The 18239-nt window shown below is 34.5% G+C and overlaps 1 protein-coding gene across 9 annotated transcripts in view; it reads right to left on the bottom strand.

The window, feature by feature from the left end:
* The window catches only part of Wnk1 (WNK lysine deficient protein kinase 1), a 134615-nt gene that overhangs the window by 60009 nt on the left and 56367 nt on the right, over positions 1-18239 (bottom strand). For all 9 annotated transcript variants that reach the window (XM_046459886.2, XM_046459878.2, XM_046459880.2 and 6 more), the window contains exons 2-4: positions 18065-18237; positions 9288-9508; positions 7189-7346 (exon numbers count right to left, since the gene is read on the bottom strand). In XM_046459886.2, the coding sequence (XP_046315842.1) occupies positions 7189-7346; positions 9288-9508; positions 18065-18237 (552 nt within the window). The remainder of the gene's footprint in view (positions 1-7188; positions 7347-9287; positions 9509-18064; positions 18238-18239) is intronic.

Genomic DNA, 18239 nt, shown 5'->3' with positions numbered 1-18239 from the left:
AGCAATTGTTCCATGAGATGACAGAAAAAATGACTGAAATAATGAAGTTAAAAAAGTTAAAGAATGAATTGTCTATAATTCCAGGTATTTAGAAAGCTGGGGCCATATATCTGTTATAGAACTTGTATTTAGAATATGAGAAGAACTTAATACTAAAAAAAATCCAATTAAAAATGAGTATAGGATCTGATCTAAATTTTTCCAATGAAAAGAAAGATATACATTCAACAAGGATATGAAAAAAATGATCAACATCTTTAATGATCAGGGAAATAGAAACCAAAATCATAGTAATATACCACTTCAAACTACCAAAATGGCTAGAATCAAAGTTAAATAATAACAAGTGCCAACAAGGATAAACAGAATTATTATACTTCATCTCAAATATATGTACAAATATTACATGTTAATTAAGAATAAAATAAATAAATCAACACCTTCTTGCACTGATGATGGTAATATATAATAGTGCATTTGCTTGGAAAACAAGTTCTTCAAATAGTTAAGCAGAGTAAGCTTACTACCTAGTAATTCCACTCCAAGGTATATACCAGGAAGAACTGAAAACAGATATTCAATGAAAAACTTGTACACAAATATTCATAGCAGCTCTATTCATCACAGCCAAAAGGCAAAAACAATCCAAAAGTCCATCAATGGATAAATGATTAAACAAACGGTCGTGTATATACACAGTATTATATTACTCAGCCTTAAAAAGGAATGAAAAGGCTAGAGATATAGCTCAGTAGTATAGTGCTTGCATAGAAAGCACGAAGCCCTGAGTACATCCCCAGAACCACAAAGAGAGACAGGGGGGCAGAAGGGAAGAAGGGGGCAAGAGAAAGAGGGAGAAAGAAAGGAAGGAAGTATATGAATACTTGCTATAACACAGATGAACTTTGAAAACATGTTAACTGAAAGAAGCTAGTCACTAAAGACCATCTATTATATGATTTCATTTATCCAAAATAGGAACATTTATAGAGAAAGAAATATATGAGTGGTTGCTGGGCCGGGGACGTAAAAAGTAAGAGAATAAAGGTACAGGATTTCTTTTTCAGGTGATGAAATTATTCTAAAACTAACTGTGAAGATGGTTACACTTATCTGTGAATGTATTAAAATGAATGAATTGCCTATAATTCCAGGTATTTAGAAAGCCGGGGCACAAATATTGGAAAGTTTGAGACCACCTGGGCAACTCAGCAAGACCCTATCTCAAAATAAAAAGAAAAAGGGGCTAGGGATGTAGATCAGAAGTAGAACCATCTTGGGTTCAATCCCCAGTACCATCAATAGATCAACTGAACCAATGAATTATATACTCGAAATGGGTAAATCAGACCATATAAAACATCAATAAAGCTGTTAAAAACATAAATGCACATTTTTATTAGACATATACAATAAAAAAGAAAATTATTCCTAATTAAAACTCTTGACCTGACATTTTATGCCATTCAGAGAATCAATGAATCAATGAATCAATCAATCAAATGCTCAAAGGTCTTTTAAGATTTAATAAAAGCAATAAGTACAAAGCATCAGATCAACCAACTTGTAAAAGAATTCACTGAAAATCAAATTTAAGAACTACTGAAAACCTATAACTTGATTATGTAATCAGATTTTACATGGAATAATTTGTCAAATATTTATGACTTTATTGAAAAGCTGAGGGAATAAAAGAAGTAAAATTCTAAAATGAAAGATTTTGGAAATTTATGTAAACAATGTACTTGAGCATTATTAAACTTTAAAAAAAGATAGTTATAGTTCCTATCTTTCCAATCTTTCATGGAAGAAACCCATTAAATCATTTGGAAACATTAAGAAGCTATTAAGATGGCAGACATTTCAAAGGTAATTTAGTTACATATGAAATACAATAGATACTTTTAAACTTTTTCAAAGGCATTTTTATACAATTTCAAAGCATTTGCTTGTTACAACAATCTTAGTTGTGGTGTAGCAATTAGGTCTACCATACTCTCAGGAGAAAATTAAGGCTCAGAAGTAATTTGGCCAAAGTTACACCATCTTTGACTGTTCGGTAACATCACTCATAAAACATGTTGATCTAAATTAACTTTAATACATAACAACTTTTGGCATTTTCCCCTCAACTTTGAATCTATTTGCTTATATTTCCTCTCTCATTACTTGGTTACTTATTTTCATAAAGATTTCAGATTTGGTATTTAGTCACATATTTCGGGTACACAAATAACTGAATTCACTGTCAAAAGAATGAACCCAGCCAGCTGCGCATGCTTGTGATCCCAGCAACTTGGGAGGCTAAGATAGGAGGATCCAGAGTTGAAAGCCAGCCTTAGCAATATAGTGAGGCCCTAAGCAACTCAGTGAGACCCTGTCTCTAAAAAAAATATAAAAGGGGCTGGGGAAGTGGCTCAGTGATTAAGCCCCTCTGGTTCAATCCCTGGTACCAAACAAACCCAATATCTCAATTCCAAATATAAACCTTATTATAATTTTAACAATTATCACCTTTTTTTACACATGTGAATATAAGCTCCATGCAAACCACAATTTTTAAAATAAGCTAATGTTCACAGTATATTTCTTGGTCCTAGTTTGTAAATTAGCACATAGAAAAAATAAATGAGGCTGGGTGCAGTGGTGCACACCTGTAATCCCAGTGGCTTGAGAGGCTAAAGCAGGAGAACCATAAGTTCAAAGCCAGCCTCAGCAACTTAGCAAGGTCCTAAGCAACTCAGCAAGACCCTAACTTTGAATAAAAAACAAAAGGGAGAGGGGGCTGAGGATATGGCTCAATGGTCAAGTGCCCCTGGGTTCAATCCCCAGTACCAAAAACAAAACAAAAAAAATTAAATGAACTTTGTCAAGCGGAAAGGATAGTAATAAAATTAATTTTTCTCCTGTGAAGCCTAACTCAACTGTATACATAGCTTACTATATTCTACTCTTCAAACCTTAGTACACAGAACTGAGAATATAGAATTCTGAGAACTAAGGAAGTATATAAGCTACTATAGCTTGTTAAGAAATAAGTGGTAACTTGGTCTTTTCTCCTTACATACACATAAATGAGTACAAACAATGAATGATTTATACAACAGTGTTTACCAACACTAAAGAGGAATTCTGGAGCTTGGTGCTGTTTCTCAATGATTATTATTTCCTGAGTAGATCAAAATCCATAACATTATTTTAAGACTTTATTATTAATCCTTAAAGGACATTTTTTTTTTTTAAGTCTATACCTTAGAAGATGACTTTACTCATATTTCACAAAAAATAACCAGGAACTATTATCAGTAGCAGTATAAGGTAAGCAATCTGTAAGGGAGTTAAGAGTATCTTTTTTTAACAGATAAAGAAACAAAGTAGAGGGAAACTGGGTGACTTGTTCAAGACAACACAAGCGAAGCAGGGATGTGAAGCTAAGATTTTATTTTTGGAGTGGGTGGTATTGGGATTGAACTCAGGGGCACTCTACCACTGAGCCACATCCCAGCCCTATTTTGTATTTTACTTAGAGACAGGGTCTCACTGAGTTGCTTAGTGCCTCGCTGTTGCTAAGGCTAGCTTTGAACCCATGATCCCTTTGTGCCAGCCTACTGAGCTGCTGGGATTACAGGCATGTTCCATCACACCGGGGGATAGGCAGATGGTAAAGCTAATTTTTTGTCCCCCCAAAACGTCATAATACCTGACCTCATCTCAAAGAGAAAAAAACAACAACAAAAACCCCCTTCCTTTATCATGTCCATTACATCAGGCTCCAGATCTCACTGAAACCTAGACATTCCTGTATCAATTAGTTACCCCAGCCTCCCACTGCCATAATTTCAACTTGTTTTTTGCTTTCTCCTTCCAAAAATCTAAGGTCATATTTAAAACAAAATAACACAATAACAGCAAAAAAATATATATGGAGAGTTACAAGTTTACCTCCTAATTAGTGATACCTAAACCTTTGCTCTGACAGGAGACAAGATTTAAATTAGGGGAAATCTTAGTGATAGATTTTTTTTTTTTTTTTAATGGTACTGGACCTTGCTCATGCTAGGTAAGTGCTCTACAACTGTGCCACAACCCAAATCCCTTTTCAATAGAGACAAGGTCTCACTAAGTTGCTCAGGCTGGTCTCCAACTTGTAATTCTCCTGACTCAGTCTCCTGAGTAGCTGAGATTACAGGAATGTAACATCATGATTGGTTCGTATCTTTCCCTTCTAATCACAAGATAACACCTCACTCTGTTTGATCAATTTGCCTTTCCTTCAGGTATACTATGGTGGTGTTTGAAACTACAGCATTCATACTACTGTCATTTTTAGAATAGCTTCTTACTCTTATGACTATTTCTCCCTTTCTAATGCATAGTAGAGTTAAGCATTTTGTTTCCAATGTTCTTAGTGACTATCTTCATTAAAGTACTCACTATGTTTACACATTTATCTTCTATATTAGTGTCCTGAGGACAGGGAATATATATGTTATTCATCTTTAATTACCTGAGTTATTCATTTAGAATACCTCCTAGATGCAAGCCTTATTTATTCTCATTGCCAAGATCTGATTTCACATCTAACTTACTTCATACTGTGTGTTATCTTACACAGAAGTATTTTATGTTATGAATTTATATTTTTATTTCACTTAAACTGGTTGAACTTTCTTGCTATCTCTTTTTGGTATTGTGGTTAAGTGCCATTGGGTTCAATCCCCAATACAAAACAAATAAAACAAAAAAATCTTCCGGGTTGCTTATATCAAAACCAGTATAAATTAAATTCCTTTTTTTTTTTTTTAGTTGAAGCCAAGGCCTTAGACCACTATGCTATATCCCCTATCTTCTTAAAATTTTGAGACAGGGTCTTATTAAATAACTCAGGCTGGCCAGGAACTTGTGATCCTCCCACCTCAGCTTCTTCAGTAGCTGGGATTATAGGCATGAGTCACAATGTCTAGCATAAAATTCTTAATATCATCTTTTGTTAGTCTTCATCTTTTGTCTGGGGCAAGGGTGGGGGGTGGGGTGGGGGAGCTAGAGGGATTCTTTTTTTTGAAGGGGTGCATTATAGTTGTACATAATGCTGTGATTTGTTTTTCTTTTTTAATATTTGTTTTTTAGTTATAGGTGAACATAATGTATTTATTTTACTTTATGTGGTGCTGAGGATGGAACCCAGTGCCTCACTCATACCAAGCGAGTGCTCTACCTCTGGAGCCACAACTCCAGCCCCGTGATTTGTTTTTAAATATTCATATATGCACACAATAATATAATTTGGCCAATGCCACTCCCCAGCACTTCTCACCTCCCCACCCCTGGTCCCTTTGAAAAAGGACTGGGGATGTAGCTCAGTAGTAAAGTAAGTGCCCCTGGGTTCAATCCCCAGTACCAAAAAAAAAGTGCTGGGGATGCAGCTTAATGGTAAAGTAACCCTGTATTCCATCTCTAAGCATGTATTTATGTTTCTGTATATCTATCTAGCTACCACTCAATCAGGTAAGGAAGCAAGCAACTCGTTAATCTATGAATAGCAGAACAGACTACGGGGAGGTAGAAACTAGTTGGAGGAAGCAGTTTACTAGGGGCAGGCCCTAGAAAGGTTTTTCTTTTCCAGATCCCTTCTTCTCTCTGTTTCTGGCTACTGTGAGCTGGGCAGCTTTCCTCCCCCATGCTCTTCTGCCATGTTTCTGCTTTGGAGCCAGCTGACCATGGACAGAATCTCCTGAAACACTGAACCAAAATAAATCTTTCCTCTTTTTAGTTGTTCTTGTCTAGCCTAAATTTTGTCACGGCTTTTTGAATAGTAGCTCTCAAAACTTCTGTTAATGCTTTGCACTCGTAAAATTATTGGGGATCCCGCAGGTTTTTGTATGTTGTAACTAATGATATTTACCATGTTAGAAGTTAAAACTTAGAAACTGTGTGAAAGTATATTATAATACAAAACATTTAAAATTTTAAACTCCAATATTTTCCAAACGAAAAAAAGCTTTTTGCTTTTCTTTTTTTAATAGAAGACAAATGTATCTATGACAACTTCTGCAATTTCTAGAAAACTACACTGTATACTCAAGTAAGTGCCAATAAAAGGAAAAAACTTAGATTTACATCATTGACATGACTATTTTAAGACAAACTTCTCTTTACAGAAATATGGAGAAAAGAATAAAAGTTAAACTGTAAGAAGCAAACAGATAAATTCAGAATTATGACATTCCTCAAAATAATTAATCTAAATTCTTCAGTGAATTAATGGCATACAGAAAATGAAGGTAACAGGCTAAAACACAACAAAATATCTTCTGTGAGCCTTGATGGAACCTATTTTAAAGATGAACTCTAAATAGATATCACTGAAACAATGGGAAAAATATCTGAATACATTTAGGGTATACGATCCAGAAATTAGTGTTAATTTTCTCTGGTATAATATGGGTATGTTAGAAGAGAACTGTATCTTTTTAGAGATGATGAAGTACATAACTGGTAAAATGAAATGATAAGCCCTAAACAACTAGATTTCAGGTTTTAACTGGATAGCTCAAAGAAATAATCTGTCAGCATACATGAACTATCATGGATAATTTAAACCATAGTAAGCTATTAATTTATACCTTAATTATTGTGGGTAGTCATATGCAATTTAATAAATTAACATACAATTTAATAAATTAACATTTCTCTGAATCAAGCCATTCAGAGAAAAATCTGTGAACAAATTAATCTGACAAAGCACTAAGCTATGTATGCAGTAGGAGGGAATGAGAGCTCAGATGAATTAATACGGGATTGCAAAGTAGGTGATGAGAGTATGGTTTTAAAAATAAAGTATGTCGGGGGCTGGGGTCGTGGCTCAGTGGTAGAGTGCACAGCTAGCATGCATGAGGCACTGGGTTTGATCCTCAGCACCATGTAAATGTAAAATAAAGATATTGTGTCCCCCTAAAAGTAAAAAATAAAATTGAAAAAAAAAAGTATGTCTCATAATAAAGTTTTAAGAGAATGCAAGGAGGAATAGAATAAATTGGTAGTTCTTTTATCTTTGCCCTCACATGCCTTGCACATACCTCAACACTTCCCCCTCCCAAAATCTTATTTGGTATACTTTGTACTACTGTTCCCTTTGGCATGGTTGAATGTTACGGAGCTTGGGTACCTTTAACAGTTAGAAAGACTTACACTGGTCACTCGACGGTAGATCTGCGCAGCATTTTGGCATTCCGAGTATGGATATTCAGATGTAGCCATCTCAAGCATGCACATCCCAAAAGCATAAACATCAACGGACTCATCATATTTCTCCTCATACATTTCAGGGGCCATGAACTCTGGAGTACCTTAAATTAAAAGAACGATTCAGACTCAATGCAAGCAGAAGGCGCAGTTGTTACTCACCAAGGGGAAGAAGCACTGGGGTTGACCTGTGAGAGAGAAGAAATTGGGAGAGGAAAAAGAGGAAGGACATCTTCTTAGTCAGTCTATTCCATCCAATATCTCATAGAAGATCTTCCACTGTAAGGCCTTTATAAGAAACTTAACAGGGTCAATAACTGATTATTTATGTATGGTTTAAAATGGATCCCTATAATTCAATGTCAGAGCACAGTCTTGGCTAAGAGATAAACTAATATAACATATAGAAAATAAATGGAAGGAAGTGGTAAGAAACTAGCAGGGAACAAAGCAGATATAATGGCTTCTACTTATATATGATGGATTAAAAAAGATTAAGTATTTGTCTGCCCCCTACTGTACAGTAACTGTAAAGTGAACATTTACAGATAAGTCTCATGTCATTAACACTACACCTAATCATTTTCACTTTTAAAGGAGGCCTTGCAGTGAAAAACCAATGTTCAATACATTATTTTAAAGATAATAAAATAAAATGCAATTGATTATAAAGGTCACTCACTGGAGCCCTTTATTTCACATACTTACCATTAAACCTGCAGTATACAAACATACTGCAGATACAGGAAATAGAGTGAGGGACATCCTAGAGGAAAAAAAAAAAAAAAACCCCAAATATATGCATGCACAAATACAGAACTCAAATACAAACTGGTTTATGGGCAAGAGTGTGTGATCCCACAGGACTAGGTTTTGCAATGCTTTTGAATAATTAAGTCTTCCATTAGGTAAAAACAAAGAAAATAAAAATTATCTTGGGCCAGGGATTTCTGGTGCAGATGGCAAAAAGGAAATCAGCTTCAAATAACTTTTTTCCATTCATCATGTTAATTATTATAAGAAAATGTAAAGATAACATTTCAAATCCTAGTTACTAACATTCCAAGGAGCACACTGTTGTGAGCAAATTACATCAGTAATTTGCCTTTCCTATTAATACTTAGGATTGAACCTACTTAATAATCAGTTAATTTCTTTTTCACTATTATGCCCTTTTTGTGTGGCGTGAAGTAAAATGTCTGTGAAGGTTTCAAGTTAAATTATGATAATTGCTTCAGAGAGCTCAAAACATTTTTTTTTCAGTTATGACTAACACGTGATTAAAAGTTTGAAAGGATAGCCTTATTCTTTAGATCATTTATCCTCAAGAAGGAACAGTTTTTTCCCCCACAGAGCAATGTCTGCAAACATTTTTTATTATAACAACTAGGGGTAGGTGGACAGAAGGTGTTACTGCTGGTATTTTGTGGGTAAAAAGCAGAAGGATGCTGATAAATAATCCTAAAATGCACAAGACAGTTCCTTACAACAATTTTCCAGCCCCAAATGTCCATAGTTCTAAGGTTGAAAAATCTATTTTGGATACTTGTAATTTTGGAAGAGTGGAAGTTAGAAAATAATATATAAAATCAACTTTTCAGAATAAACTGTCATATTTTCATATATTTAAGTAAAGTTTTAAAAAGGCAGGTCTTTTCAAATACATACCCAATGTACATTTTTTATGTCAAACTATATTTCATTAACAAAGAAAGTGATATACTAAACATACTATATAAATAGTACACAAAATATTAAGTATCGAGAGAATGATTCAATAAGGTTGATACATGAGGTTTTGTCAACAAAAGTTCACCTTACTTCCCCCCATGTAATTTACAAAACACGAATAATCTTAAAAATAATTATAAAAGCATAAATATACAGAACCCCACATCTCATAAGTAGAAATTATCACCTTCTAGGTTCAAGCTATAAATTTCTGAAGGTTTATTTCATGTCAGAAAAGTTCTGACAGGGTCAGGTGTCTAAACAGAAGTAATGTCAGAAGGCTAGACAGGCTCCAAGGTACACTTGAAACATACCTATCACACTCTTGGCAAAAGAAGCTCGCTTCAGAGTTGCCAGGCCAAGGTCTCCAATCTTAACTGAGCCTGTAGGGCCAGTGATAAAGATATTGTCACATTTAAGATCCCGGTGAATAATAGGTGGAGTTCGAGTGTGAAGAAACTGAAGTCCTTTAAGGATCTGCCGGCACCAGCTTCTTAGAACTTTGATCTTCATCACTTTAAACCTTTTCAGGTACCTGGAAAAGGAAAGTACACCAAAAAGGTTATCAATGATATGAGTGTTGCTTTGAAGAATTCCATTAAATTCTAGCATACTTGAGATGGGAATATCAAATTTAGAATATTAAGATTCAGTAACCTGATTAGCGATACTTTTAGAAAGGTTAAAGAGTTTGAAATAAAAATTCTATTAAAAAAAAACAGAAAAATAATTCTTCTAAGTACTTTTTCATCTGAACAGCTACAGTATTAGGTAACTAACTTTTTTGTAAACGAATAGGAGATCAAGTTGGCTGTATCAGCATTAGCAATAACCAACTATTTTAGAGAACAAAATATTTAATTAGCAGTTGGAAAGAAAATCTTAATAACAAAACACAAAAATGAATTCCTTAAAGTTAGTTCTGCATATTACAATGACTAAGAGGTAGAGTTCTACTTCTGGTAATGATGCAGCTCCTAATTGTTGTAAATGTATTCATAAATTCTAGTAAAAAGTATACAAAACAATGATTTGATGGTGTTGGAGAGCAATCAAACTCAGTCACAATTTGGAGGTGAATTCAATCAAGGATGAGGAAAAGCAATGCTTGAGATTCCTACTTTCTATACCTTTTCACTGGAGAGAAGGTCCCAGTATGACTATAAGGTCAGCTAAAATCCAGATAAGAAAAGACAGTTTAGGATCCGCAGCATCAAAGACATTGTTGTCCACCAGAACTCTGCCAGGACAGTCTGCTCAAGAAAGTATCCACTATCCAAATGTGACAATTTACATTTAAATGTAGAGTAACTAAAATAAAAAATTCTGTTTCTCAGTTTCAATAGCCACATTTCAAATACTCAAAAACCACATGTAACAATTGGTACACTTTTAGACATATATTAGAACAAGAATCAAAAGGAATAAGAATAATGAATTGTGTAAAGATTTTTTTATATTTTACATGAAAATGTACAGTATGAACACTAAATTGTGAAGAGTTAAGAATATAAATGCAATCTCTACAGTAATAATTCAATTTTTGAAAAACACCTGAAAAGCTACCAGTGGAACTAAACTGAAATTCTATTTCATTTGCAAGGAGTTATTATACTGACAAAAAGGGCTGTGGCTCAGCGGTACAGCACTCGCCTAGCATGTGTGAGGTGCTGGGTTCGATCCTCAGTATCACATTAAACAAACAAACAAACAAACAAACAAATAAATAAAGGTATTGTGTCCAACTACAACTAAAAAAAAAAAAAATTAAATTAAACTAAAAAAAAACTAACAGAAGGTAGATTTTACAGATTAAAAATACATTAAAATATTATAAATACATATGCATCCAATATCATAGCATCTAAACATAAAGCACATATTAATACACCTAAAGGGGGGGGGACCTTTAACAACATAGAAGAAAAATTTAACACCAAACTTTTCAGCAATAGACATAACATACAGGCAGAAAAATCAAAGAAACAGCAAAGTTAAACTTCACCTTAAGACCAGAGTACATATTCTCTTAAATAGCATGGAACATTCTCCAGGATACATCATATAGTAGGCCACACAAAAAAGTTTCAACTGTTTAAAAAAATTAAAATCCGAGTATTTCTTTCAACCATAATGCAGTAAAACTAGAACTCAAAAACAAAAAGAAAAAAGAAAAAAAAAAAAAAAAGAACTTTGGAAACTATATAAAAACATGGAAACTAACTTACTTCTGAACAATTAGTAGGTAGAAATTAAAAAGAAAATTTTAAATGTCTTGAATAAACGAAAATGGACATAACATACCAAAATGTATCGGATGTAGCAAAAGCAGTACTAAGAGGTAAATTTATATAAATTCAATGCCTACATCAAAAATGCGGAAAGATCGCAAATTAAAAACCTATCAACATACCTCAAGGAACTAAACAAAACAAGAACCAAACCAAAAACAAGTAGAAGAAACTATGAAGAACAGAAATAAATGAATAAAGACAAAAAAATTAAAGATTAATAAAAAATTGTTTTGTTTTTTAAATATAAACCAGTTGGGTGTGCTGGTGCACATATAATCCTACTGACTCAGGAAGGCAAGAAAAAAGGATCTAAAGTTTGAGGGCAACTCCAGCAACTTAATGAGACTCTGTCTTTAAAATTAAAGGAGCTGAGGATATAATTTAGTGGTAGACTGTCCAGAGTTCAATCCCCAGTACTATCGAAATCAAAAAACAAAAATAAACCAAACTGATAAACTCTAGAGTGATTAAAAAAAAAAAAAAGACTAAACAACAGCAAAAGTCAGAACAAAAAGGAGTTATTACACTGACACAGTAATACAAAGGATCATGGGCTAGAGTTGTGTGACTCAGTGGTAGCATGCTTGCCTAGCATATGTGAGGCCCTGGGTTCGATTCTCAGCACCGCATATAAATAAATAAAGGTCCATTGACAACTAAAAAAATATTTTAAAAAAACGCAAAGATCATAAAAGACTACTAGGAACACACAACAAATTTAATAACATAGACAAAATGGACAAATTCCTGCTGAATCATATACACTTTACCGAGACAGATCATGTTCAATTGGGATTCATCCCAGGGATTCAAGGACATGTCAACATACACAAATCAATAAACGTGATACACCACATCAACAAAATGAAGGACAAAAACCATATGATCATCTCAGTAGATATAGAAAAGGCATTTGATAAAACTGACTTCCCTTCATATTTAAGAACTCTGAACAAATTAGGAATAGAAGCATTATACCTCAACCTAATAAGGGTTACATATAAAAAGTCCACACCTAACATCATATTGAATGGGGAAGAGCTGAAAACTTTCTAAGACCTGCAATAAGAGAAGGATGCCCACTTCCACTTTTATTCAACCTAGTATGGGAAATCCCAGATATGGAAACCAAACCAAAGAAAGAAAAAGAGTATCCAAATTGAAAAGGAAGAAGTCAGATTGTCATTATTTGTAGATGGCATGATCTTAGACCTAGAAAGCCCCAAAGACTCTAAAAGAAACCATTAAAACTAATAAATGAATTTGGCAAAGTTGCAGAAAACAATCAACATATAAAAAAAATCAGCATTTTTATACACAAACACTGAATTATCTGAAAAAAAATTCAACAACGTAATTTCACTTACAATTACTACAAAAACAAAGCCTTGAAATCTGATATAGCCAAAGAAGTGACAACAAAACTACACACTGAAAACTACAAAGCACTGATGAAAGAAACTGAAGAGACAACACAAAATATTGGAAAAACACCCCTTGTTCTTGAATTGGAAATATCAATTTTGTTAAAATGTCCATATACTCAAAGCAATCACTATATTATACCATCACTATCAAAATATCAATGATATTTTTCAAAGAACTAGGGAAAAAAATCCTAAAATTTTATGTAAACACACACACACCCTCTGAAGAGCCAAAGCAATCTAGAGCAAAGAGAACAAAGCAGGGGGCATTATACTACGTGACTTCAAAACATATTATAAAGGTACAATCATCAAAACAGCATGCTACTGGTATAAATATAGACACACAGAACAATGGAAGAGAAATAGCCTAAAAGAAAACCCACACATCTATAGCCAAGTTATTTTTGACAAAGTGCTAAGAACAAGCACTGGAGAAAGTACAGTCTTAAGTAAAAATTGCTGGGAAAATTGGATATCCACACACAGAAGAATAAAATTAAGGGGGCTGGAGCTGTGGCCTAGTGGCAGAGCACTTGCCTGCCATGTGTGAGGTCCTGGGTTCAATCCATAGTACCTCATATAAATAAACTCAAAATGATTAAAGACTTATATGTAAGACCTGAAACCATGAAATCACTAGAAGAAAAACACAGATGATACATCAAACAAAAGCTTTTGCACAGCAAAGGTAATAATCAACAAAATAAATAGGAAACCTACAGAATGGGAAAAGATATTGCAAACTATAGATCTGATAAGGGTTTAATTTCCAACTATTTGAGAAATTAACACAATAACCCCCCCCCACTCCCGGCGCAAAGATTCTGATTAAAATATAGGCAACTGCCAGTGGATAAGACAAAGGGAAATGAAGAGAAGAGGAATAGAATATCAAAGACAGTAGAATGAACTGGACATAACTTCCTATGTTCATATTTGAATATCGACTAGTATAACTCCACATCATGTACAACTGCAAGAATGAGATCTTATTTAGAATAAGTCATACTCCATGTATGTATGTCAAAATACACTCTACTGTAATGTATATCTAAAAAGGACAAATTTAAAAAAAGGGGGGGGAATTGCCAGGCAGGGCAGCGCACGCCTATGATCCTAACAGATTCAGGAGGCTGAGGCAGGAGTATCACAAGTTCAAGGCCAGTCTCAGAAACTTAGTGATGCCCTAAGTAACTTAGTAAGGACCTGTCTCCAATAAAAAACAAAAAGAACAGGGAGGGTAGCCCAGTGGTAAGGTGTCCTGGGTCCAATTCCCAGTAACCACCCCTCACCCCCCGAAAAAGCAATAAACTTATTCAGGCATTTCTCAAAAGACATACAAATAGTCAACAGCTATTTGAAAAAATATTCAATATTGCCAGGCACTGTGGTGCACACCTGTAATTCCAGTGACGCAGGCGGTTGACACAGGAGAATCACAAGTTTGAGGCCAGCCTCAGGGCCTTATCAAGAACCTCAACAATTTAGTGAGACACTGTCTCAAAATAAAAAATAAAAAGAACTGGAAATGTAGTTCAGGGGTCAAGTGCCCTTAGGTTCAATCCCCAATATCCAACAAACCAACAAAAACACCTTAGTATTGTTAATCAGTAGGGGAGTACAAATCAAAACCACAATGAGGTATCACTTTGCTCAAGTTAGAGTGGCTATTATCAAAAAGACAAAAGACCAAATGCAGGCAAGTATGTGAATAAGAGAGACTCCTTATATACTGTTGGTAGAAGTGTAAATTAGTAGAATCAGAATGGCAAACACTAAGGTGGTTACTCAAGAAAAGAAAAAGAAAAAAAAGAAAGTAGAGTATTTGCCTATCATGAGTGAGGCACTGGGTTCGATCCTCAGCACCCACAAATAAATATTTTTTTTAAAAAGTGGGGGGCTGGGGTTGTGGCTCAGTGGTAGAGCGCTCGCCTAGCATGTGTGAGTTTGAGTCTCAGCACCACATAAAGATAAATAAATAAAGGTATTGTCCATCTACAACTAACAAATTTTTTTAAAAAAAGTGGATAGAGGAATTAAACATTTTTCTGAAGATATAAAAATGGCCAATAAGCCTAAAAAGAGTGAAACAACATTATCAGGGAAATTCAAATCAAATCCATAAAGAGATCTAATAAGACAGCCATTAAAAACAAAAACCAAGTTTGGTAGTTTCTCAAAAAGTTAAACCAGGGCTCAGGGTATAGCTCAGTGGTAGAGAATGAGGCCAAGGGTTCAATTTCTAGCAGCGCAAAAAAAAAAAAAAAAGTTAAAACTTAGAATTCACAATATGACTCAGCAATTCCACTCCTAGGCATATATTCCAAAGAGCTGATAGCATGTATACCATAGCAGCACTATTCATAACAGCCAAAGGTAGAAACATCCCCAGTGTGAATCAGCCAATGAATAGACAAAATGAGGAATTTCTATGCAGTGGAATATTAGTCATAAAAGAAAATGAAGTATTGACACATGCTATAACATAATGATCCTCAAAAACATGATTAGAAGTCATCAATATAAATCACTGCCTTCTCAAATATTGCTTTTTCTCATTCCTTAAAATGATAATTAAACCTAAGAGGCATTTTCAATCCACATCTCATTCTCTTTTTCTGCTTTCTGTTGCATTCGGATTTCTGTTACTCTTATTTATTGTTCTTTTTACTGTTTACTAATTTACTGTTGCTAAACCCTGAATTTTTAATTTTAATGATTTTTTTCTTATTTTAGAAGTTCTTCTGATCTTTTTCAATTATGTTTGTCCTCCCCCCGCTTTAATGAAATCCTTATGTGGCTTCTATGCCTTCTTTTTATTATCTCCTTATGGCTTCCATGCCTTCTTTTTATACTTTATATACTTTCATATATCTTCACTGGCATCCTTATATAAATACTTATTATATCATTACTTTTATTCTTGTCCATGGTATCTTTAATTGCTGCAATGCTACTCTATCATTCTGTATGTTCATCTTTATTGGTGTGATTTATACTTTTATTGTGAGATCATTTTCTTTGGAAACTGTTTTGTCCATGGATGGTGGGACCAGTGAACTATGAAAATGAACCTGGGAGGTTTTTTGTGTTCTGGATCAATATGATATGCATTCCTTGGCTGGGGTTTCCTGCACCAGCCAGGTACTATAAGCATATCATAGAACCATTTACATATGAAGTGGTAGAATATATAATAACTCAAATATTGGTAGCATGCAGAGAGGCAAATGGGGAAAAAATACAAATTTCTATTTTTCATAGACTCCCCTCTTATCCCCAGTCTTGGGCAAAGGGGCAAAATTCTTTGTAGTTTTCACTGGCCGAGTTCTCCTTTTTGTGTATTAGTGAGTTTAGAGTTTTTGTTTGTTTGTTTTTGACACAGGCTAAGTTCCAGCTCCCTTCTCTACTGATTTCTAAGACTTTTTGTCCTTAAATGGACATTAAAACCATAGTAAAACTCCTTAAGCATCAATGTCTGGTATGAAATCCCAATAGACCGCTGAGACATCAGCTTCTGATTTGGCTCTGAGTTATCTTCTCTTTGCTTTTTATCTGGAGGTTACCCTTTCCTTTTGAAGCTTGGGGTATGTATTGAAACAGCATATATATATTATATTTTACATTTTAGTTTATTGGTGGAGGTCATCCATTCCACAGGTGCTCAGCTCAATGCATTACCCCAAGTGTCTCAACATGGTGTTTTAAACAAGTAAACCATTGTTGGGTACTCTTAAGCATGCCTTATATTCTATCATTGAATAGGCATCTATATCAGTGAAAAGAATCTCAAGATATAGACATACATACAATTACTCCACTATTTGTGTGTGTGTGTGTGTGTGTGTGTGTGTGTACCAGAGATTAAACTCAGGGGCACTTGACCATTGAGACACCCCACCCTCCCAGCCCTTTTTTGTATTTTATCTAGAGTTAGGGTCTGAGTTGCTTAGCACCTCACTTTTGCTGAGGCTGGCTTTGAACTTGCAATTCCCCTGCCTCAGCCTCCTGAGCTGTTGGCATTACAAGAGTATGCCACTGCACCCAGCCACTGTTCTTAATTCATTCAAATATTTATCAAGTTTTAGATCCAATGTTAGGTGATATAGTCCAGTGGAAGAAAGAGTTATGTGATTAACAAGAAGTCTGGATGAGTAGGAAAAAGATGTTGCCATAAAACAAAAGTCAGAGAAGTTGATTGAAGATATTAAGAATTTTCAGGGGGAGAAAATCTGTTTGGCTTTTCAACATATTAATCTAGAGTATTCAAGGCCACATGCAAGTAACCATAAAAGATGATATAAACTGTGTTTCAAAGATCTAGAATTGGAACTGGGGTTGTGGCTCAGTAGTAGAACGCTTGCCTGGCATGTGTGAGGCACTGGGTTCGATTCTCAGCACCACATATAAATAAATGAACAAAATAAAGTCCAATTAAAAAAAAAAGATCTGGAATTAATCAGTTCAGTAGTACTAACTAAAAAGTAATACAAGATATGTGTGTGTGTATATATATATAAATCCAGTTTCTCTATAACAAACTAATACCACATAATTTACAATATGATCCTCAGTACAAATAGATTAAGAGACCAACTCTTACCTAAAGTTATTTGCAATGGGTAACAGGGAATTTTGCATGCTGTTTCCCTGTGAGGGATGACAGGTCTAGCTATTCTGCCTTTAATTTCTGACACTACCAGACATCAAATTAAAAGTAATCTTCAGTGATATTGCATAGTATAATTTTCAGCTGATATAACAGTTGCATAGCTGTAGCAAAAAAAAGAAAAAAAAAAAAAAAACAGTATGAAAGTGATTTTTAAATGTGGGCCTTTGTAGCCAGGCATGGTGCACGCCTGTAATCCCAGTGGCTTGGGAGGCTGAGACAGGAGGATCACAAGTTAAAGCCAGCCTCAGCAAAAGTGAGGTGCTAAGCAACTCAGTGAGACCCTGTCTCTAACTAAAATTAAAATAAGGCTGGGGATGTGGCTCAGTGGTTGAGTGTCCCTGAGTTCAATCCCCAGTACTCAAAAGGTAGGGGGCAGGGCACTTCTCCAATAAATTTCATTCTCATTTTAACCACTAGAGGGCTATCTTAACATCTGATTTCTGGCACCTTAGTTTTAGAAACACCATCAATGACTTAAAATAACTAGGTTTATTCTGCAATAACTTCTCATTTCAATAGTTACCAATAAGTAATTATCAATTCACTTTTATATATCATAGAACTCTGTAGATACAAAATATGCAAGTATAATAATGTTTGAAAGGATTGTTCCTTCCTTAATATAAGGACTAAAATAAGAAAAATCAAATCCTCTCACACTTCTTGGTCAACTTTTATAACACTGATGGACTTACGTTTTAAGTGTTCCAGATGTCATAAGCTCAGTCACCAAAACAATGCACTTCTTTCCTTTTACTGTGGATTCCCAGGAATCATAGAATCGAACAATATTGGGATGCTGAAGACCCTTTAACATTTCAGCCTCTTCTTTAAATCTCTGCCTTTCAGATTTTGTTAACTTTCGATCCT

The sequence above is a fragment of the Marmota monax genome, unplaced genomic scaffold (genome assembly GCF_021218885.2).
Source record: "Marmota monax isolate L192 unplaced genomic scaffold, Marmota_monax_Labrador192_F-V1.1 WCK01_AAM20220418_F8-fsc00163, whole genome shotgun sequence".
In the NCBI taxonomy this organism is placed as follows: Eukaryota; Metazoa; Chordata; class Mammalia; order Rodentia; family Sciuridae; genus Marmota; species Marmota monax.
This window is presented reverse-complemented; position numbering and strand designations above follow the sequence as displayed.